General features: G+C 35.3%; 1 protein-coding gene across 1 annotated transcript; it reads right to left on the bottom strand.

The window, feature by feature from the left end:
• Positions 1-348: 348 nt before the first annotated feature.
• Positions 349-24963, bottom strand: LOC121408522. The gene is made up of 8 exons (XM_041600007.1): positions 24653-24963; positions 15489-15540; positions 9276-9593; positions 6928-7384; positions 5860-5953; positions 5256-5372; positions 914-1134; positions 349-404 (listed from the first exon to the last, which is right to left on the bottom strand). The coding sequence occupies exons 1-7, from the start codon at positions 24710-24712 to the stop codon at positions 1093-1095; spliced, it is 1140 nt and encodes a 379-aa protein (XP_041455941.1). The 5' UTR covers positions 24713-24963; the 3' UTR covers positions 349-404; positions 914-1092.
• Positions 24964-25175: the final 212 nt, after the last annotated feature.

Raw genomic sequence — 25175 nt, 5'->3', positions numbered from 1 at the left:
AACTAAAAATTGTGTTATTTTTTAAAACTTAAATCATGGACCGTTCGAGATGGAACCATATTTAAATGGAAGCAGATACAACGATAATCAATGGAGTTGATATACAAAAGTCATTGGACATCGGGTGTGAAGGAGACACAAAAATACACGATGGAGCAAATTTACGCAAGCTATTTAACTGAAAAGATAAACAAAATAATTACGGCTAATTATGATTCAAAGAGATTAATCAACGGCAAATGCGCAATAAGAATGAAAATACATTCAAAATTCAAAACGTGAAGTTATGATTCTACGTATAAAAATTCAATAGCTATTGCGATGACATTACATAGGCCTACAAATTACCTGGTCTGTTCATGAAAGAAGCGACAGGATGGGGAAGAGAACTCATGAGTTAGCATCTATACAGTGAAATGTGAAGAAGAAAAATGCCCATAAAGAATTAACGTTTGGAATTAAGACGGTCGGAATTCAATACAGCAATTGCCTATAAAAAGCTCATTTGTTGACTATAAAGAGATGGCAACTTAAAAAAAGGAATAGTAAATAAATCATAGTATGTTTTTCTTCACAAATTTGTATGAGAAATGGTATACATCGTTTTGACGTTTTTTTAATCTAATATAATATTTGCGGCACTACATATTTATTATCATAGTAAAACGGAAATAATCAAAAATTGAATAAAATAGATTCATCGATTCGAAGGAGACGCAATGTAACACCGGTCAAGCGAATATTTTTCCAAACTACCCGATGATATACCGTTCATACCTCTTCATTATTTCTTATTCGTTTTCGTTGCAGATTTATCCAACGAAAGAAAGAAGGAAAAATGTTACAACGACATATTCTTTGCTTGCATAGCTTTTTTAATAATAACAGATCGTAGAATAATCGTGATACTCACTATAGAATGTGTAAGGTTGAAACTAAAGGGAAGCGAGACCGACACATTACCAATGAATACAGCTGCCGTTATGATATTACTCGCAACTCGTAGAATAGTATCAGTACTGGCATTGATGGTGGCATCCTTTGAGATGATATTGTTGTAGAGTTCAGCAAGATGCGAGGATGAAGCAATGCCTAATATGACAGGAACAGGCCTCTCCGCAGTTTCATTTTGGCCTATATACATTGCATGGTAAGATAACCAATAACAATTATTCAAAAATAACAATAAAAAAGAGAGAATTTTAATGCCCGATTGGATTTTTGATACATTTCTACGCTCTGATGGACTGGAATGAAAATTAAAAGCAACTTATTTGATATAAAAGGAACCTTTGTTGGGTGTAAAATACTGAGTAAAATTTCACCCATAATTGGGGAGAAAGGGAACATGCATGTTTGTTGGGTATCTTTTTTTAACCCCATATTGGGCTATTTCAACGCAACACTGTGTAAAATTCTTTATTTGATTATATCAACATCTCTTTACCCATCCAACATCGATGTTACCATTTTACCCAATAATGGGTAAACCATTTTTTTAAAAGAATTTGATGAAATTCCAAGCACCATCCGTCATTTTATTTAATTTACCACACAACGTGATGAAATACATCGGATCTGCTAAAAATTAAATTCTCTCGCATCGTAGTCCTTCCCAGGGGCCGCGGAGCGGTGTTGAATGCTGATAAAGGTGGCTGGGAAGCTGAGCCGAAAGTGTGTGTGGGGAGAGGAAGGGAGTGTGTGAGGGTGTGCGTGGGTGGGTATGTGTGCATTTCATGTGTGTGTGTGTGTGTGTGTCTGGGGGGGGGAGTTACTACGCCAAAAAAGGAAAGTCATAACGGCATTTTTTTAATGGCGCAAAAACGAAGTAGAGCGCATTAAATAAAGATATGGGGGATGATAGAATTTAGGCAGATCGGAATTTTCAAAAATAGTGGAAGGTGAAAAAATGTCTGATGAAAATTAAAAAAAATGATATGGAAAATTTTTGGATTAAGACTATTTGAGGGGGAAAACTTTTACTTTTCTTCATTTCTTAAAAAAAACAAGACGTACGGTCACCTCCCCTGCTCCATCACCTCAGTTGTCCGCACCTGTGCGTGGATGAAGGCTAGAAAAGGTGCTTTAGTTGTTTGGGAATGATTAAATTCACTGGTGTTTATGTGGAACCTAGATTTAGATTTAGATTTAGATTTATTCATTTTCCGTTCACAAAGCACAGCAAAATCAAACAATACATAGTCAAATTTAAAGTACAACATCAATCGAAATAAGGTATAAACAATGAGAACTAATGCAAACTAAAGTAACTTTGACTATAATAACTATATAAAACAGAACGGAGGGGCTTGCCAAGAAAAGCGAAGCTTGTATGGGAGGCAAGCCCCCGTAACTTAGTTTCAATACGTATATTACAAATTATAGTATAAAGGAGAGACGGAAGACAGTTTAAAAGGAGGCTATACAATATATCGAAGGTAACAACGAAAGAGTGAACCAAATTAGAATAAATGATACTAGTAATAACAATAAAAATAACAACAAAATAACAACATGGTTACAATAATTGTGATTATGAGGGAGGAACAGAGAGGCAAATGTAGGGAGAGAGAAAGGGGGTGCAAGTACAATTGGAGGTGCAAAGAAGAGCATGGCAGGTGCGGAAACAGGCAAGTTGTAAGCTGGGAGGTAAAAAAAAAAAAGGTTTTTTTTGTATATGGTTTTGGTTATATGGTAGATTGACTTGTTTGTGTAAAGTATTGACAAATAAGCATCTTTTTAAGGTTATGTTTAAAAATTGTGATGCTTGGGGATTCCTTAAAGGCGTTGGGCAAGGAATTCCAATATACGGGACCAGAAAAGACAACAGAATTTTTTGCAAGTAAAGTTCGGGTTGGAGGTAGGTGATAAGAGTTTCGTTGTCTTGTAGGATAATCGTGTACAGATGAGTTTTTGCAGAACATAATTGAAAAAATTGCGGGGAGATCATCTTTATTTAGTTTGTACATAAATTGGCCGAGTTGGAACAGATATATATCATTAACTTTAAGGATTTTGTTTTCAAAAAATAATTTATCTGTGTGACATCTGAAATGTGTATGAAATATTATCCTAAGTGCTTTTTTCTGTAACAAAAGTATCCTATGTAATTGTGATTGAATTGCACAACCCCATGCCAAAATGCCGTAATTAATGTATGGTAATATTAAGGTGTGATATAGTGTAAGTAGTGTACGAGATGGAAGAAAAAATTTGAGCTTGTTGATAATTCCAATATTTCTTGAAATTGTTTTGCATATATTATCGATGTGTGGTTTCCATGATAATTTATTATCAATAAGTACACCTAAGAATTTTGTTTCAGAAACATTTTCAAGGACAGTGTTTTCAAAAATGAGATTGTCGGGCAAACTATTTATTTTATTACTAAATAACATGTAATTGGTCTTTTGTAAGTTAAGTGAGAGTTTATTTGCCTTGATCCATTCAGTCACATTCATGAGTTCAGAGTTAACGATCCTAATAAGTTGGTTTATGTTATCATGAGAAAAGAAAATGTTGGAATCATCGGCAAAGAGTATGAATGAAAGTAAATTTGAAGTTTTGTGGATGTCATTGATGTATGTGATAAAGAGAAGAGGGCCGACCTAGGGTTGGTAATTGGAAATGGAGGATGGAGATGAAGGCCACGCCTAATTACAAATATTCAATATACTTGATTAATCTGTTGTGTGAAATAACAATTGGATGCACAATATTGTGATAATTCTAATAGATAAAAAAGGAGTCCTACTTAATCGCAGAAATTAATTTCGTTTTGCAATTAAGGGCAGCCAACCTTGAATATAGATGGACAAGACAAGGTTGATAAGGTTGACCAGCCACCAAAAAGACTTAATTTTGTAACAGACTAGATAACTAAAACAGACACACGCGATATATACCCTTTTCAGTCAGATGGCATATAATGTAATATTATTCTCCTCTCACAAAGCCAGGAATTCAAGTTTCAATATGGCATTTGTCTTTGACTAGGGGAACTCAACTTATGATGGGGTTCATCCGCTAGTCATTTAGTCAAAATAGACATTATTTACAGCAATCATGGGTCGCCGGTCATAATCAAAGAAGAGGGTCGTTGGTCAAAATTGTGTAAGAGGGTCGCAAGTCATAATAGTAAAAGAGGGTCGCCAGGTATAAAAAGATATTAAGAGGGTCGCCAGTCATGATAGGATGGTCGCCTGTCATAAAATAAACGAGTGTCGGCAGTAGGAGGGTCGCTAGTCATAAAATAAACGAGTGTCGGCAGTAGAAGGATAGTCTACAAATGTAGACCCACATCTGCAGTGTGTGTACCTCAGCTGATTCAACATGTTTGCATAGTAGACTAGGTCTACTGAGGCTGCTTCGCTCGCCCTTTCAGGCTGGTTTGCTTCGCAAACCAGTAGCAGATCCCACCTCACGAGCCATTAGCAGACTAGTAGAAGTAGGGTCGCTAGTCATAAAATAAACGAGTATCGGCAGTAGAAGGATGGTCGCTAGTCACGAGTGTCGGCAGTAGGATGGTCGCTAGTCATAAAATAAACGAGTGTCGGCAGTCATAATGAGGAAAGAGGGTCACTGGTCATAAAAGTAGAAGAGGGTCTCGAGTAATATGGTCGCTAGTCATAATATCTAGTATAGAAGAATGTCCCCAATCATAAACGTGCCCTGAACGTTTCCTCCCCCCAATTCTTCACCACTCCATATTATCAATCTGTCTTCCTCATGGTATTCTTTCTCCTCTCCTCTTCTTTCTTTCTTTCTTTCTTTCTTTCTTATTTCATCAGTAATTTTATTTCTTACATAATCATATTTTGTATTAATTACATTAATACATTACTTTTAGTCAGGTGCCAGGATCATAAAAACCTATGCTTCTTCGTTTTCATTTCTGCTTTATCTTCAAACCATACATCTAAAAAAAACTTTTTAAATTCAAACGTCAATTTTTGAATTTCGAGTAAGTAAAAAAAAAGACATCTCTCTAAGTTTTTATGTATTAATTTATGATCGTTATAAATAATTGATTTGTATATCTGAAATTAGATAAGGAAGGTATAGAATGCATCTAATTCTTAATAAATTCTTTAATTATGCATGAATTAAAAAAATTCCCCTCATGGAGGTCTTTTGTAATGTTATTGATCCTTTGTCAATCGTTATTTGTAATTGTCTTACAATTTTCTGTCATTTTCTATGTTGAAAATTGAGAAAGGATGCAATATAATAGATCTAAATCTGGACCAGCCTACCTTCGAAAATGTTGCAGAAATAATTTGAAGGCCAAAAATATTGGTTACCGTCCTCGTCGGTTTTCCTCCATCCAGTCGAACACAAATCCTGAAGAATGGATCGGTATACGTAAATATCTAGTGAGCGATATAAGAAATAGAAGAAATACATGTGCATGTCTTTTGACTATCATGCGCTATATAAATGGCAAATATTATTATTATCATTATGTATAGCAGGGTCCGAGGAACGGTTTTTAAAGTGGGGGACTGACCAAACAGAAAATCACAAGCATAATGGTCATTTTACGTTTTCGAACACGGTTTTGGAAAAAAGTGGGGGGGGGGGGGGCTGAAGCCCCCAGCCCCCGCGGCCCCTGTATAGGTATATGGGTATTACATGGTATAAGTCCTATGAGGCGTTGTATGATTATATAGGCCTAGATGACATGTTTATTAGACTTTGATGTTAGGTTTATCATTCATAAAAAGTGAATAGACCTGGCAAACATAAAAATTTACAATTTTCTATTCCCCATTATAATTTTTTTTATAGATATATATTTGTATGACCCCATTATAATCTTAGCATTGAAGTGTGGAAATACTCAGCAATTGAACTTACTATCAATTTCGATTGATTGCCCGTTGCTGAGATTCGTGGCAATTCCAAAGATTCTCTGCTCCAAGATTTCGGGGTAGAATAGGAGTTCAAGACCCTAAGTTGAAAAAAATGTAGTTATTGTCAGTGGTGAAAATGTTTGTTTTCAGCTGGCAAACCTGACAATACAATCTTATATGTACTGCTGGTTGATTCACCAATGCAATTACTATACAGTCCGTAAATACATGGAGCTATCTCCATGGTAAACAAGGGGGGGTGTAATATGACATTTTTGTGCTGATAACCCCTTTATTTTGCTCGACATTTTCATGCTGGATGATGGCACCACCCCATCGGCCAATATGTCATTAGGCCCGGGAAATATATGAAAAAAAATGTTTAAACCACTGTTTTCGACTAGCCGTATGGCTGCCGTAGAGCAAATGTGACCGAGGTATTAAAATACTCGAGTCTTGGTGGATCAATCTATTGAAAATCTTAATTCACAAGGTTTAAAACTTAATGTCAGTCTCAATCTAATTTGGAGTGGTACCCACCACTATCTGAGATTAACTTCCAATTTTAAGCAATTATGAGGGTTGATAATTGATTCAAGTAGACTAATAAACTTTCGATATCCCAGGGGGTGTTTCATAAAGCTGTTCGTAAGATACGAATGACTTTACGAACGACTGGCGATCCTTTCTTGTGCTATGCGATATCCCTATGTCATTGAGTTATGACCTAAGAACATGTTCCAGTTGTGCGTAAAGTCGTTTAAACCTTACGAACAGCTTTATGAAACACCCACCAGGCTGCTTTAAGGTCAAGTACTATTGAACTCACACTTGAGTTTACTGAAATCTCACAGCTGACCTTGGACCGTTGTCATGCAATTAATAGAAAAAAAGAAGGAATACTGTTGATTTTTTTTCGTGAAACAGGACTCTTCAAAAGTTCAAAGCTATCTATTATCCTTCACCAGATTTCGATAACAAATCACTGTCTTGCTTCTTTTCTTTGTCATAATCAGTCAGCATGTTACCTTTTTAACTACAATCTTAAACAAGCTGACAAATTAAAACTCACCTTTGGGATCGAAGTGCGATTAGACATTGGTACAGAAGGTGGTGAATGTAGAATAGATGGTGAGACGGAGGATGGAGAGGTTGTTCCTCTAGATCACCCGTTGTGGTATCACTTGTTACGGATGTGATCAAGTCGCGATCAGACCAAGGACTTACAGTGATACCTCCTTGATCAGACGTTGGTATAGCATGTATAGATTGCGACGGAGCTAGAGTGGAGACGGGGGAATGGGAGGTCGACTCTGTGAGATCATCCGTTGTGTCTACACCGTTGGTGGTTGTATAAATGTAAGCGCAAGGAATTGAGGACAGGATTGATGTGTCAGTTGCAAACGGGAGCTGATGCTCCGACATAGCTCGGAAAGAACTGCATTCGTTATTCCCCGAACCAAAGCGGTACACTGAGTGATAAAAATGACCGTCGTATCGCTCTTGAAACGTACTGACTCCTTGCATTCCTGGGTTTAAACAAAACAGCTTGTCGTCAATATGAAAATTCATCTTTCAATTGTCCAAAAAAAGAGATTTTATTTACTGAAATGATCGTATAGTTCTGTGTAGATCTCAATATCAGAGACCTTCATTTATTTATTTATTTATTTATTTATTCTTCTAGTCTTCTTTATGCAGGGCATATAGCCCTTTCAATAACAAGTAGGCTTATTGTTCTTCCGAGGGGTCCTGTCCGTACATATAAAAACATTAAAACACACAATAGATTACGAAGCAAAGCCTATAATAATACATGACATATAAAACACAAATAAATTCGACTGTGGACATTTGGATAAAAGGCCTGCATAATTCATTAAAGACTTTATTAATTAGTGTCTGATAACCAATGTCTAGGCAACTTGGATTCATTCTAACATTAACTACTTCAAATGTTCAGGGGGGGGGGGACAAGATGGTAATACATGACTCATATCTCTAATACTGAGACTTTTCCTTTTTTCTTCCCTTTTCTCCCTTCGTTTTCTTCTTTTCTCCTGCTTTATTCATTGTTTTCAATTAAAAAAATCACCTTTATCTTTCCCCCCAAACCAGCACTTCCTCTTAAAAAAAATCATACCCAGGGCCCTGGGTTGCCCCTTCCCCCTCCTTTGGTGGCAGCCTACAATAATGTGATCATTTCATTATTTATTGGTCGCCCAACAAACCACCATAAAAGAAGACAGTGTAACATATTACACAGCGGATGGGATATTCATGAATACAATGGGAAAGCTTAAATAAGACCATGGACCTATAGTAGGTCCACGATAAGACTAACCAAGCAATCAAAATGTTGAAGAAAATAAAATCCCGTGATATTTTATTAACAGGTAGATTAAAATTTGTTACAATGCCGTCATGAATACAGAATGGGCGAACTGATTATGGCATTTTCCCACATTGTCTTGCAAATGAAATTATATTTGTTAAAATTTCCCATATGAAAAATGATTACGCAAGATTGACTCCACATTAGATGTGTCATAATTATCATCATTAGCGAGGTTTTGCAATACCAAAGCACTATACAGACGCTTTCTGGAACGTAGATAATCTATTACTAAATGCCTTTTAACAATGAAGTCTTTCTCAAGGGTCAGTGACTCGAAAAACAGCAGATTCCTCTGTGACTTTTTGGACAAACTTAATTTTCGTCAGCTCTGAAAAGTCGGAGAAAGTGCTGTTCCGCTCCGATTCACCCATTTTCGACAAAGAACCCAGGTTTTCGTTGTGACTTGACTTGCATTTTCAATGCGTTAGTTCTTTCGCCGCGTGCTTGGGTTGATTCCGCGTCGAGTGCGAAAACTCCCTATTGTTTGACCCATTCGCCAATGAGAAACATAACAAGAACCCAATTAGTTGCCTACTTTGGAGGAATCCATGACATTTGCTCCGGCGACTATTGCTCCGCTGTCAATTCAACACACTTATGGAATGACCAACTTCAACCCTGAATTTAAGCTCTATACCCTATCCTAAACCTAACATAAATCCCCATTGCAGCCCTATTCCTGTTTGTGGTAACTCCCGTAGGATCTCGGCAGGACAGCATTTTGCTGGTAAACGCCAAGCTGCTATATAACCAATTACCTATGAAATATTTTACGTCTAGGTTAATCAGTCATAATGGCTGACGTTATAGACGACAGATATCACTCTCGGGCCTTTTTATTTAAGTGGAGACAATGGCAGATGTGGAATTCGAACTCACAACCTTCCGATTATGAGTCCAATGCTCTAACCACTGGACCACACGACCCGTGTGGACGAAATGAAGTCCGGAGCAATAATTGTCACCGGAGCATATGTCTTGTCACCCTCACTTTGGAGGTATGGGAGGATTTTATACATTACCCGTGTATCGTACGGTTACGACCGCGAGAATATAGCGAAGTCCGGCTGGCACGAAGGAATCCATACCTGGTTGAATTCCTAAGCAATGTAGAGTAGAGAAGTGGGCAATGAGGAAATAGCCTACACCCTCACAGGTGGGAACGTCACCGCAATTAACGATACTGTTCGTTGCTTCGGTGGCGTCCACGGTCGATATGTCTTTCCCTCCATATCCGTCATCTGATGTGACTGTCACCGAAGCCGAGTTTATCTCGATGGAGCCCAGAGAACCCGATGTACACTCGGGAAATATTTGTGGACATTCATCAGCGGAGAAATCTTTGTAGAGCAAATCAAGCCATACACATTATCACCAAAAAATTGATAATACAATATTATGTACGACGATAGACATCAGCCCCTTTTACACCTACAAGGATGCAACACGGATCACGGACCTCAGTCCGCGGTGGTCCGCGAGTTGCCACATTATATTTCTAGCGTTGCCGGAGTGAATACGAATTTCACTACACAGATATATCTTATACAAACACACACTGGCCAAATATTTATTATTACTCCTGTTTACTAAGGGTAATTGGTAGTAAAGAACGTTGACACTATTTTAGCCTCGAAAGCCTCGGTAGCTGTATAAACCCTCGTTCAATGACAGTAATTAGCAATCAAATTTTAAAGGGATGGTCCGGGCTGAAAATATTTATATCTTAATACATAGAGTAGAATTCACTGAACAAAATGCCAAAAGTTTTATCAAAATCGGATAACAAATAATAAAGGTATTGAAGTTTAAAGTTTACCAATATTTTGTGAAAACAGTCGTCATGAATATTCATTAGGTGGGCTGATGATGTCACATCTCCACTTTCCGCTTTCTTATGTTATTACATAAAATCATTATGTTTTCATTACATTCATACTTGTGTGAATAATATGTCTCCCTTAAGATAAAATAAGTTGCAGCTATAAATATATGATGCACTAAATCAGTTGTCAATCCAATTTTTTTAGTTCTTGGAGGAAAAAATTTGAATAAACCTAATCTCATATAATAAAATACAAAAGAACAAGTGGAGATGTGACATCATAAGCCCACCTAATGAATATTCATGACGACTGTTTTCACAAAATATTGCTCAACTTTAAAATTCAATAACTTTGTTATTTGTTATCCGATTTTAATGAAATCTTCGGCATTTTGCTCAGTGAATACTCTATTAAGCTGTAAAACTTTCCGCCCGGACCATCCCTTTAATTGGAATGTAATGGAAGAACATTACAGTGAGTAAATATGTAATAATGTGTAAATGATATGTCAGTGCCTTCAGAACTTTACGAAACATTTTTATTGAATGGTGCATTTTACAAGCATTGGCAAATGAACTTTGGTATTCACGAAATAAGTGCTTCGCTCATTTTTTCTTTAATTTTCAACATTGCTTTGCTAAGGACAGTTCTTTATGAATATTAAAAAGAAACACATATTTAGCGAACCAGTGAGTATCTAAATCCATTTCATGTTGACAAGTATCAACTCGTTGGTATATTAGAGTCATCGTCGAAAATAAAAGAATGTACCATTATCTTTAAGCAGACTTTTTTTTATTTTTTATTTTTTGCTTGTCAAATTTTTCTCTGGTACGAAATCCTTTATTTGTGGTTGAAGATCTTTTTTTTTTCGCTTGTCAAATTTTTTAGCGGACGAAATATCCTCCAAAAAATTTGCCCCCTTTTGGAAAGTCCTGGGTACACCGCTGCCTAAAGATAATGCTACATTCTTTTAATGTCGACAATCACCGTGTTTACACAGGGACACGGCTCGGGGGTTCGACACGCGAGCCGTGTCGAACACGGCAATTTTATGCTGTGTAAACGCGATCACTGTGATCCGCGAGCCGTGTCGAACACGGCTTTTTTGATCCGCCAAAATCGTAGGTTTCAACCCGCGAGCCGAGTCAGACTCGGCAATTTTTTCGTGTGTAAACAGAAAGCCGTGTCGAACCCTCTTGACCTAGATCATAACAGTTAGTTTATATCGCATACATTCGTAATTCCGAAGCTTCGTAATTCCGAAGGTTCGGTTATTGCGAAGGTTCGTATTTCCGAAGGTTCGTAATTCCGAAGGTTCGTAATTCCGAAGGTTCGTCAATCCGAAAACGAAATAAGGTTCGTAATTCCGAAGGTTCGTTAATCCGAAAACGAAATAAGGTTCGTAATTCCGAAGGTTCGTTAATCCGAAAACAAAATAAGGTTCGTAATTCCGAAGGTTCGTTAATCCGAAAACGAAATAAGGTTCGTAATTCCGAAGGTTCGTTAATCCGAAAACGAAATAAGGTTCGTAATTCCGAAGGTTCGTTAATCCGAAAACGAAATAAGGTTCGTTAATCCGAAAACGAAATAAGGTTCGTTAATCCGAAAATTAAATAAGGTTCGTATTTCCGAAAATGAAAATAATTCATTTTGGTAACAAAAACGATGTTGTCATTACAAAATTACACGATATTATGCAATGATAGTAATAACGATCGATGATGTGTGTTGGGGCCAAAGCATGTATTTCATTAAGAATTGCACCCTGATCAAGCATAGGCTAATTTCGATTTTATCTGAGCAATTGCTGCCTATAAGCAAATGGTTTAATTAAAGATCCAGGGGATCAAGTGTGTTGGAAGCGTGCGAGCAACCTCTAGATAATAGGATTTGTATTGGAGGGGATGTCATTTTTAATAACAGCTTCTGCTGGTAATAAAAATAAAAATAATACTAATAATGATCCTTGTGAGATGTTGAAAGCGCGAATCGCAAGCTGAAACTAGTAGACATTTCATGTAACAAGACGTGAAGTGAGCATTCGGAGCATTTTTTGTAATCGTGAGAAAGATGTGTATCTTTCTAAAGAATTAATGCGAGGGCGAGCTGTAATTTGTTTATATACTGACCTGGGGCCCGTTGCATGAAACTTTTTACCTGAGAAAACTCAGGTTGTTTTTACAAGAGTTTTTGCCCTGTGCTAAAGTCAATGGCGGAAATCAGACTAACCTTAGTTTTCAGTTTTTACCAGAGTTTTCTCAGGTAAAAAGTTTTATGCAACAGGCTTCAGAAAGTAATCTTTTAAGGACTGCATTTAGTGACTCATGAATAGAATATATATCTCACGAACTAAATAATGAGAGCGCGAACCGCAAGCTTAAAATTTGTGATATTCCAACCTGAAAACTGGACATTTCATACTTATTTTTTGTAACCAGGAATAGAATGAGTTCCTCAATAAACAATACTTGATGCGAGCGAGAAACGTGAGCCAAATTTTTCCGATTTTCCAACCTGAAAACTGGACATTCTATAGCATTCTTGTAAAAAAAATAATAATAGCTGGGAGAATAGTTTTCAGAACTGAAGTGGCTTCCCTGGGTAAATTATATCTTTATCAATATCATCATTCTAGGCCCACATGAAATTTCCAAAAGTTTGAGCACGTGATTTGCTCGCAACATCTCACAAGGATGCCCTTTTCACAGTATTGACCAAAAAGGTGAATTTTACATCTTCAGATTTGACTTTTCCCCCCCAAACCGCTTGCTCTCTACGCTCGCAGAAATGAAACGTAAATATATAGCTTTAGCATGTTTAGTGATCACTTAAAAAATTGTGCTCAATTTAGTTACTACAAAAACACACAACCTCTTTACACAGATGATAATCTAATGGTAAAAATATCCGTTTGCACCAAATTGCCCCTATTGGCCCCCTTTTTTTTTACTTTGCCCCCCCAAAAAAAAAAAATACGTTCCGCCGCCATTGGCTAAAACACGATCGTCTTCATGGCTAACTGCAAAAAGTTCTTAAAATGTCCCCTTTAGATCAGATCAGAGCTTATATATTTAAAAATTCTGTTCGCGCTTCTTGCTAGCAGTTATTATCTAAATTTAGTTACATAGGCATCTCGCTTTGAAGATCACAAACATATTGCCCATCATATTAACAAAAATATAGCTCGCGCTCGCATTATTTAAAAAGGGTTTATCATGTTATTACATATTTACTTTATTTTATAATGATAAAGCTAATTATTGACTGTTAGGACTACCCTTTCAAAGAAACAAACAAAAATCAACTTTAAACTGCCGATCAAGGATGGCTAAAAAAAAATCCCCCCCCCCCCTTTATTTGACGAAAGTTGGATCCGCCGGGAGGGAGGCAGGGGGCATCAAAAATGGAATAAAAAACAAGGGAATTAATATTTTCCAAAATGGGAAAGTTCCTTTTTCAAAAATAAAAATATGCCGTTTTTCATGTTTTTTCGAAATAAAATACTCTTTTTAAAGTATACAAGTTAAGTTAAGTTTTCAGGCTGGAATATTGATAAATTTCAGCTTGCGCTTCGCACTCTCATTCGATTGGTGAAATATGCATCCTAAAGAGGTCACTAAATGCTTTCTTTAACAGGTTCCTTTTCTGGTCAGTATGTTTAAGCTCGCGTTTTGCGCTCGTGTTAATTCTTTAGTTAGATGCACATCTTTTTAATGACAGCAGAAATCTGCTCGGATTTTTAAAAACTAATTTTCATTTTTTATTGAAATAACCTAAAGTTTAGCTTGTGATTCACGCTCGCAACACCTCGCAATAATGCCATTTTAAGAATAACTGACCACAAAAAACGTTATACAACTTCACCTTTGAATTTGTTTTACCAAGCCGCTCGCTCATTATACTCTCTCCCGAAAAATAAAGCCTAAATATACATTTTGCCATAATAAGAAGTCACTTCAAAAAAGTTATTCTCTACTTAATCACTATCAAACAGACATTGACTTCAAGCAGATGATAATCTTAAGGTGAAAATATCACCACAGTCCCAATTTTGACGTATGAGTTTCATTTTTTGGCTTTACCCCCAACGAAAATTCGTTCGGCCGCCCTTGCCTTCCCATCCTCATATGATAATTGAACGGCAACAGTGTCCCCCGGCCCCTCCCCTTGCCTCTGCTTTCCTGGTTTTCATTTTTCGGATTAACGAACCTTATTTTGTTTTCGGATTAACGAACCTTATTTTGTTTTCGGATTAACGAACCTTATTTCGTTTTCGGATTAACGAACCTTCGGAAAAACGAACCTTATTTTGTTTTCGGATTAACGAACCTTATTTCGTTTTCGGATTAACGAACCTTCGGAAAAACGAACCTTACTTTCGTTTTCGGATCAACGAACCTTCGGAATAACGAACCTTTTTTCGTTTTCGGATTAACGAACCTTCGGAACAACGAACCTTATTTCGTTTTCGGATTAACGAACCTTCGGAACAACGAACCTTATTTCGTTTTCGGATTATCGAACCTTCGGAATAACGAATCGTCGGAATTACGCCACAAATGTTCGGATTAACGAACCCTTTTTCGTTTTCGGATTAACGAACATCGAGGTATAGGCAATTTACGTGTTTCGGAATTACGAACCTTCGGAATAAAGAACCTTCGGAATTACGAAGCTTCGGAAATACGAAGTGTAACCAGTTTATATAATAAATAGATCTAGGTCTACATTGTGAATTAAAAGATTGATTTAATAGATATGTGCTTTACTAAATTCTTACCTGTGTATTGCAAAGATTACAAGAGAAAATTATCTCCGATCGCTGTTTAGTGTTTAACGTATGTGAACGTTGTGAAAATAACACTCTGAGCTGAGTCTGAATAAGCTCCGGTGCTCGCCGTACAGTGCAGTGGCAAATTTCCCGCATTTGTGACGTCATTCTACTTCCGTTCGTGATCCGCGAGCCGTGTCGAACTCGCCTTTTTTGTTTCAGTATAAACGCGATCACAGCATGCCCTCTTCGCAGCGTTCGACCCTGCTTGAGGATTCAACACTCGAGCCGAGTCATGTGTAAACACGGTAAATGACTCTAATATACCAACGAGTTGATACTTGTCATCAGGAAATGGATTTAGATACTCACTGGTTCGCTAAATATATGTTTCCGCCCATGTCAGTCTTATCTTACCCCCTATTCTCCTGACTCCCCTGAACATAGATGTACTGCTGAGAGCCACACGGTAAAGTTAAAGTACTGCACTAAAAATTATAATCCATGTTTACTCATGCTTTAAAGTTCAATTCAATAATTCAAGAAATTTGCTCAAACAACAGACTGACCACGGTTGACCATTAATTCATTACAACATCCTCAACTTTAGACGCACTATATATTATTGAACATACCTCCTAATATCGCCTGTGTGCATAAGGGATATCCATTAATGGAAGGAAGTATCTGAATTAGACAAGAAAAAGAAAACATTCGTTCTGATATAAGACATGTAAGAGAAAAGAATGCTGCTTGAGCCGTGTAATAAAATCCCATTCTACTTGATCACACGAAAACCATTTCCTTCAATGGGTATATTATTTGATAATAGCTTGAAGGTCAAGTCCACCTCAGAAAATATTGTTGATTTTTAAAGGATGTTTTATTATATTCTCTCAAATCAACATACATACTTTGTACAAACTATTTGAAACATAATTATAAATTATACAATAAATCCATTACAATATAATTATACAACTTATACATCAAACTTCAAAAATACTAGAAATTAATATACTAATGCGTTTCAGCAATTACAAAATGAACTATTAACAAAATATGACATGATCAGAGAGAAAAAAGGATAAAAGAAAAAAGGATTATGAATTTTTTTTCTTTTTTTCTCAGCCCTTGTCATTCCCCCCCCCCCCCAACCCTCCCTTGAACACCCCCATCCCCTATCCGGTGGAGAACTGGCTCTGGGCTCCAGTATATGGTCTAATATAATTTAAGTTTTCCCATTTACAGAAATGGATTGTAAGAGTCCCCCTCTTTGTTGCTAATTTCTTTTCTTCTCTTTGATCCCCCCTAATACTATTTTTTATTTCAATCAATGAAGGAGGTTTTTTTAATTCTCGGTTTTTGTAAATAAGATATTTAACTAAAATCAAGACATGATTAATTAATTGATATTTACCTTTACTTTTCTCCTGCTTCCCGAAAAGAATTTCCTGCCAACTAAATTTATCTATTTCAAAATTTAAACTTCCTGCACATAGATCCCAAAGTGATTTTGAAAATTCACAAGTATAAAATAGATGTTCATATGTTTCTTCTTCCCTTTCACAAAATGAGCATAAATTGGTCGAAATAAGACCAAAACGGAAAAGGTGGTGGTTAGTGTATAAAATATTATGCAAGAGTTTATACTGGAACTCCCTTAATCGACTATTCAGTGTGCAATATCTTAGTCTTAAAAATATACTTTCTATTTCCTTATTGGTAAGATCATAATTCGTTCTAATTCTGTCAAAAATGGAAGGTTTAATTTCATTTTTATATAACAGCTGTTCGTATATTTCTTTTGATTTTAAAAACATCAAATTAGTAATTTTCTTACCCAAATTGAAATCGATTCCAGAGTTATGCTTTGCATTCATTTCACTATTGTTCTTCCAACTAACAGGTAAACAGGCATAAATATGCTTAATCTTTTCAACATCATTTGCATCTAAATTCAAATTAAGAAAATGTGTATCACATTTTAGTTTACCGTTATTGTCCAAAATATGATGCAGTCTATAAACCCCTTTATCGTATAGAATCTTATCAAATATACAACTCCCTTTATATCGAACAAGCTTATTATTAAAAATCACCACTTTCCCAAACTCTGTACTTCTAGTATGTCTTATATTTACCCACTCTTCTAATAAGTCCATGTAAAATTTGGAAGCTGTTACTTTCAATAAACCTGGTATATAGTCACATGAAAATAACAAATCTCCACCCAAATGTTTAGTGGCAAAATTAAAGTACCGTTTCCATTTCATATCTTCATCTTTATTTAAAAGTCTTTTAATCCACATTATTCGCTGTGCCTTTACCTGTACAGGGAAGTTTAACATCTTTAATCCTCCTTGCTTATAGTCTAAAAACATTGTATTCCTATTAATTTTGTCTTTCTTACCTTTCCATAAAAAATCAAAAGTTAATTTATCCAATGACTCATAAACCCACTTAGGAACAGGAGTAAGAGACGCTCGGAAGAGGACTTTAGAATAGATATGCACCTTCAATAGTTGAATTTTCCCCATGAGCGTTATATCTCTTAGCTTCCAAAAGTTCAAGAGTGTTTTAATTTTGCTTAAGATTTCTTTGTAATTAAGATCTTCTTTCTTATGTTCATCTAAGGTGAAAAATACTCCTAAAACTTTAAGAAAATCCACGGTCTCGCCGAAGGAGAAGTCATAATGCAAATGTTGGCATGAACCTAATTTTAATACTTTAGTTTTGTCATTATTGATTTTTAATCCAGAAAGTTTTTCAAAATCTGCAAATAGAACTTTTAGCCTATCCACTGATTGTACATTACGAGCAAAAATTGTCATGTCATCTGCATAAAGAGCTAATTTAATTTCCTCATCTCCAAATTTAATTCCTTCAATCAGATTATCTTTTCGTAATTTATGAGCCATTACTTCAATACACAAAATAAAGAGGTAAGGACTAAGCGGATCCCCCTGCCTTACCCCCCTTTTTATTTCAAAATAGCCGGTGGAATTTCCTTCATTTAAAACGCAACTTAAAGTATCAGTATACAAAACTTTGACCCATCTCTGAAAGGATGGACCAAAACCAAAAGCCGTCAGAGCCTTTTGAAGAAAATGATGTGATAACGAGTCAAAGGCCTTCTCAAAATCTATGGCAAACAAAAAGCCAGGTAGATTAAAATGGGATGTATGAAAAATAACATCATCTATAGTACGAATGGCTTCACCAATATTTCTACCTTGTATGTAACCCACCTGATCCCCCACAACGATTTCATTAAGTATTTTCTTGATTCGCTTAGCTAAAATTTTTGTTAAAATTTTATAATCTACGTTAAGAAGTGATATAGGTCTATAATTTTTCAATAAAAGAGGATCTTTCCCATCTTTAGCGATTAACGTAATAACTGCTTGTTTTTGCGACGAAGCCAATTCCCCGGACCAATATGCCTCATTTAAAGCATCTTTTACTAAATCTCCAATATCTGGCCAAAAAGTATAGTAAAACTCCGAAGAAAGACCGTCATTTCCAGGTGATTTGTTATGTTTCAATTCTTTCAAAATTTCTAGACATTCTTTGTTAGTTATTACTCCTTCACAAAGTTCTCGAGATGACTCCGCCAATTTAGGTAATCCTTGAAAAAATTCATCAAAGAGGTTATCTGAACACACGCACATTACTTTATCATACAACCTACTGTAAAATTCTCTGATTTCTTCATTTATTCTTTTGTAATCACAGCAGATGTTTCCATCTGTGGTTTTAATTTTTTTAATTGTGGTTTTTCTTTTATTACTTTGCATCAACTGGTTGAAATAACGCGAGTCTCTTTCACCACATTCATACCAGGAGGCACGAGATCGAACCTTAATACCTTCATTAACATAACTATAGATTACCCTTAATTTCTCTTTTGTATTTTCTAGTTTTTCTAAGGTATTTGCATCAGTACGATCTTTCAATTGTTCTTCTAAAAACTGTATTTCTCTTTCTAAATCCGCTTTCATTATCCTTCTTTTATCAGCCAATTTTTTCGAGAATTTTTGTGTGAACCTTCGAATTTTCATTTTTAGAAAATCCCATAACAACCTTTTATCTTTTATTTCAGATTGCAATTCATTTCTCAATTCATGAATTTCTTTCCTTAATTCTTTAACATAATCTTCATTTTCACATAAACTGTTATTAAACTTCCAATATGACCTCTTCCTACCAATAATGTTATTTTTTCTTTTGTCGAATAAGTGTACAAAAATTGAATGATGATCAGGGGCCACAGATGGAATTATATCGCACTTTATAACCATTTCCTCTAAACATTCTGAAATTATCCAGTAATCAAGTCTGCTTTGCATGAAGGGGTTCTTTTGCATATATGTAAATTGTCTTTTCAGGGATGTCGAACCCTCCAAACATCAAAAAATTGAAAGTCTTCCATAAATTTTCCAAAGTCTCGATTAAATCTATTTGAAATCCTATTTAGAGATTGTCCATTATAATCTAAATTATTGTCCCTGATCATGTTAAAATCACCACCTATTATAACAGGGTATCTATCTTTATTCAACTTAGCAAGAGTATTTCGTATTTGTTTTAGAAATTGCAATTGTTCATTTTCAAAATTTCTTGTAGGAAAATACACATTTCCTAAAATCAACCTAACCCCTTGAAACTTACAATCTATGAATATATATCTACCCTCATTGTCTCTTAAGACTTGTAATATCTCTATATCTACCGTTGGCGCAATTAAAACTAATACACCCTTGCCATGAGATGAACCATGACTAAAATAACTTGTGCCGTCCCACGATGAATCCCATCTATCCTCACATTCCCTAGTACTAAAGGTTTCTTGCAAAAAGACAATATCGGCCCCTTTATCTTTACACCAAAAAAAGATACGGTCTCTTTTATCACTATCTCTAATTCCTTTCACATTGAGGGAGATCAATTTACAACTAATCTGGAGACTCATGAAAAAACCGATATAAAACAAATAGCCGAACACCGGAGCCAATCACCCACCAAAGGGGATCCCAATACTTGAGGCCCCCGTCCCCTCCCACCCCAAACCCTCCCAAAAACCCAGGGCAACTCCGAAGAGTAAGCTTCATGCTGTGGGCAAGAGGCAAGGTGGGAACGACCATGACCATCATAGGCGAAACCCTCTCCTCCGACAATGAAAGAAGGAAAAAATAAGATAAAAATAAGAGTAATCTAACAAGCACTCTAAACATAAAAGACGACACCAAAACAACACCTGAACAAGACAAGAGACTCGCACTGCGTTTCCCTACATAAATACCACACATAACAAAGGAGAGTAGGGCTTCCCATGGGGTCTCCTACGAAATCCATTTCTTACATAAGTACGTAAAATATGTAAAGAGCTTGAACCTTGCCCTTATTTCATGAAAGAGCATTCTTTCCCGGCATTCGTTCCTAAAAAGGATATCTAGTGTGTGACCGGGAATTTACAACCGTTTAACATAACAAAGTTAAATGCAATGTAGGAATAAATTAAGATGAACACGGATCATTGAAATGAGAATAGGCGAACAGCGATTCCGGTGCTGTAGAGTGTGATTATAATTGTCCAAATGAAAAGGGTAAAAGCTTCGAAACCCTAAAATATATATATTTTTTTTTATAGTAGATGCAATTGTAAATAATGAAAAAGTACGGGAAATGTTAATAATATATATATATATGCTATTTACAGCAACTTTGGCCTATTGAGTTCTCAAAAAAAAAAAAAAAAATATGTCCGTGTTCAACCTAATTACCTAAAATGCCATAAACATAAATCAAATTTTCTTCAGTTTACTTCCTGATCAGTCTTCCATCAGCTTTTAAACATTTCCGACAAAATTAAGCTGAAGCAAATTGCTAATAGTGGTGCTACTTTCATCGATTGAGTTACAGATCTCTTCGTATTAGTTTTTTCAAAGAAACATAACCGAGGTAAAAATACATCTTGAAAATACTTATGTAAAATGCATGATAAACATGACTATTTCTTATGGTCTCGCTTAATACACACAATAATATTGATCTCTTGTCATTTGACAGTCATATGAATGCTCTTTTCATAATTAATATTCCGGAAAATGTTTACAGTATTTATCAAGTAAATATACAAGGAAAAAAAAATCTTCCTTTTGAAAAATATAAAAAAAATATCTTGACTCTCTGTAAAAAAACTATAATTGATTCACTCGATTTCTCGTCCAAGCATCATGATTATGCGGACATACTAGCTCAAGCACTTTAAACTATACTTAATGACTGCAAGAATTGTATGAAGTGAATGAATGGAATCATGTTTTTTTATTTCCATTTCGTTCTGAATTTAATTCAAAAATATATATATATTCTTTACGTTTAATTAGAACATTTTTAATGTCACAACTTTTTTTTCTCTCGTATTAATATAATTAGATCATTCTATTTCAAAATTGTCAAACTTGAAAAAGACTACTTTCTCTTACAAGCTATGAAGTCATTATATTCCACTTTTTCTAGTTTCACAAGCCTATGTCTATTTCACTATCTACGCATTGGATGTTTTTAATGTTGAGTATTATTCATTGTACAATCTGTCAAATAAAATTTCATGTCTTAAGATAGTATCACCACGTGCCATGCGTATATCTGTGGCAAAAAATCTGTGGTCTGTGCTGTTTGAGTGAATGATACAATAAATACATCAATGTACTGAAATAAAAGTCACTTTTCTTATTTTTTACATGAAATTGTATGCATACATAGATGAATACTGGCTGTTCTACATTTCAACTTAATGTGTTTAAAAAAAAAACCATAGCACATAACCAATATACATTTATAGCAATTACTATTCATCTTAGTCTATACCTTCCTTTGGCATTTTGTTATTTAGTGAATCTATCTATCTATTTCAACCATAAAGTGGAAACTTATTTGTCATAGTTGTTTCCCATCTATGATAGCCATATTTTTTTTAAATTTTTTTTTTCTTTACTTTATACTGTTTTGAATTAATTCTGTATTTTCTTTAAGAAACTATCCTGGATTTGGACAATCATAGTATTATTATTCCATATATTCAGTATTTTGAGAATATCAGAACAATCCAATGGAATTTTCATCCATACTCACTGTGAAGAAAAAAAAAATCTTTTACAGTGAAATTACATATTCATGATACAATATTTTCTTTCAAAGGAGCTCACATTTTACAATCTTTTGTTGAATGTTTTACCTTGAATCAATGAACATGATAAAAAAAAAATGTTTTGATTATCTTTCTTTGCTTTATAATGTTTTGAATTAATTCTGTATTTTCTTTGAGAAACTGTCCTGGATTTGTACAATCATAGTATTGATTTCTATATATTCAATATTTTCAGAATATCAAAACAAACCAATGGATTTTTTTTATCCATACTCACTGTGAAAAAAATCTTTTACAGTGAAATTAGATATTCATGATATATTTTCTTTCAAAGGTGCTCACATTTTTACAATATTTTGTTGAATGTTTTACATTGAATCAATGAACATGATAAATATGTGGTTGTACAGAGGCTTGCTCACCTACTTCTTTTCAAGCGTTTACAAGTGCTGTCCAAGGTGATGTTGATCCCTTTACTCGACACTCTAGGGTTAGCTTGATTCCATTTAGACGGATTCTTGTTGATTTATTTTCATTTTTCCTCAATTGATAGGCGTGATTTTCCAACTCAAACCGTCGCTTTTTCAATTGTAATGGAAGATCTGTGACAACTCGAAGCCGTGGACTATCAGAACTTGGTTGAGCATGGTGATTTTTCTTCAGCTGACTTTGCTGATATTTTTTCAATACTTCATCGCGATCGAACATACTCATAAAACGAACGATGATTGGATCCGGACCTCTGCGTTGCTCCCCCTGAATCTGACGTCTTGGAAGCCTGTGGGCGTTTACGAACTTAATTTTACTCGTTTCCTCCTGGGTAAAACCTAACTTCTGTATGCTGCTTCTTACTTTCCTTTCAATATTTTCGTCTTTCTCCTTTTCTATTCCGTACAGCAGAAGGTTGAGTTTGCGATCGTGTAGCTCCAGAGCAAGGATTGAATCCTTAATTTGTGCTTCCATAGCATTTTTCTCCTTTCTTAGCTTCGGAATTTCCTGGTTTTCAATTGCGCTTATTCTTGAAGCCGAATCTGCTGCTGCAACCTGTAGATCAGCAAGTGTTGTATGCATTCCTGAAATATCCTTCTTGATAGCAGTCATCTGAGAGCCCAATGTATCCAACCGTTGTAGAATCTGGTTAGACAGTTTTTGAAAATCTGCACGTGTTACCATGTCTGATGTCTTGCCAGCTTCTAATGCATGGTCCTCTTCCATGGTGACTTGATTATTAGACATGTTCAAATCTCTCGTAAACTTGTTAGATCGTAACAAATATGGCCCTCTTTTGTTCTTTTCCTTGTTTCCACTCATTTCATGTTAAAATCAGTTATTATTTGCAGTTCATTCCGTGGATTTCGTAGGATTTTAACGAATTATTCAGCACCTCCAAATTGCGTGATGCCGTCGTTCCTCATGGCGCCCTCTGTCCTCATTGTTGATTTGAATCGATAGAGAAAAATCAAACAAACATAACGCTGCAAATTTCATCAAAATCGGATGTAAAATAAGAAAGTTATGACATTTTTAAATTTCGCTTATTTTCACAAAACAGTTAAACGCACAACTCAGCGATATGCAAATTAGAGAGTCGATGATGTCCATCACTCACTATTTCTTTTGTTTTTATTGTTTGAATTATACAATATTTCAATTTTTACAGATATGAAAATAAGAACCAACTTGACTTAACCATAAACTGTTAAAATAATGGTAATTCTACATGTCCAGGGAGTAATAAAATTTTGTTTCACATGACAATGAGGAGAAAATTAAAAATTTTCATATTTCATGTCATAAAATAAAAAAAAAATAGTGAGTGGGTGACGTCATCAGTCTGCCAATTTGCATACCATTCAGGATGTGTATATAACTGTTTTTGTGAAATTAAGCAAAACTTTAAAATGTCATAAATTTCTCATTTTACATTCGATGTTGATGAAATTTTCAGTGTTTTGCTAGTTGGATTTTTCTCCTTTTATTCAAATTAACTGTTTGGTGGGGTAGACTTGTCCTTTAAATGGGTACTCCAGGCTCAATCTAATATAATTTTAACAGAATAATACAGCAAATACTGAAACATTCAATCCAAAACGGACAAGTATTACAAAGTTATGACAGTTTAACATTTGCATTATTTCTGTTAAACAATCACGATCACAAAACGGTCATGAACATCAACAATTTTCTGCTCGCATTATTTGATTAGGGCGATATGTATCACATTCTTGAATTCCTACAGTCTTTGATCTGTCTCCCTTTTCTGTGCTTTTCTGCACTCGCATTTTTTTTTCAATAAAAGTTGTTTAGTTAGATGGCTAATCCTGTTCAAGATTTTAGAAAGTGGTTAGAATATCCAAATTTTAGGTCTAAATCGCCCAAACTTTTCAGCTCGCATTTAGAGTAACAGCAACAATCCTCTCCATAATGGTCGGATTCGCATTAATTTGATTATTAAAATACACAACTCATGTTCTTTATTTAAAAACGTGCTTAAACCGTTCATTTTTCAGATTGAAATAAAAAAAATCAAATCCGCTAACATCATGAACATTTTTGAATTATAATTATTTATCATATGAGAATAACTAAATTCACTATTCACTATATTCTCAAAACACCGACAACATTAATAAATTTACTTACCAGAGACAGAACTCTGCAGAACGCAAAGAACCTGAATAGACATAGGAAATTCTCAGCCATGATGATGATAACATATCACAAATCACTGCCTAAAGATGTCCCTCTCAATGCTAATAGGGCTGTAGTCTAAAGACTTACTTTTTCAAAGATAAATATTCAATATTCTGTCGATCAATTTGTTTTATTCAGATTGCAGTTATGTCATAGCGTCAATGAATAGGCGACAATGAGAAACAACGCCTTAAAAATGCGATAACACTATTCCCTTTCCTTGCTGAATTGACACGTTGGTCAGCTATGAAGATCTCCATTCCTGTGATATTGTAATTAATGCCATGGTCACATTTGTTCTACGGCGGCCGTACGGCGAGTCGAAAACAGCCGTTTTAACATTATTTGTCTAACTACATATAGGTGGTTTGAATCAAAATTGATAAAACGGCTGTTTTCGACTCGCCGTACGGCCGCCGTAGAACAAATGTGACCATGGTATAAACGCGGGAAAGTCCTATAGAGATGAAGC

This window comes from Lytechinus variegatus, chromosome 2 (assembly GCF_018143015.1).
Source record: "Lytechinus variegatus isolate NC3 chromosome 2, Lvar_3.0, whole genome shotgun sequence".
Taxonomy (NCBI): Eukaryota; Metazoa; Echinodermata; class Echinoidea; order Temnopleuroida; family Toxopneustidae; genus Lytechinus; species Lytechinus variegatus.
Note: the sequence above shows the minus strand (reverse complement) of the source record. Positions and strands in the feature narration are given on the sequence as shown.

Coding starts and splice junctions, on each gene's coding strand:
- LOC121408522 (XM_041600007.1), bottom strand. CDS start 24,712: ATGGCTGAGAATTTCCTATGTCTATTCAGGTTCTTTGCGTTCTGCAGA. Junction 15,541..24,652: donor TCTGCAGAGTTCTGTCTCTG/GTAAGTAAATTT, acceptor TGTCTAATTCAG/ATACTTCCTTCCATTAATGG. Junction 9,594..15,488: donor CACACAGGCGATATTAGGAG/GTATGTTCAATA, acceptor TGCTCTACAAAG/ATTTCTCCGCTGATGAATGT.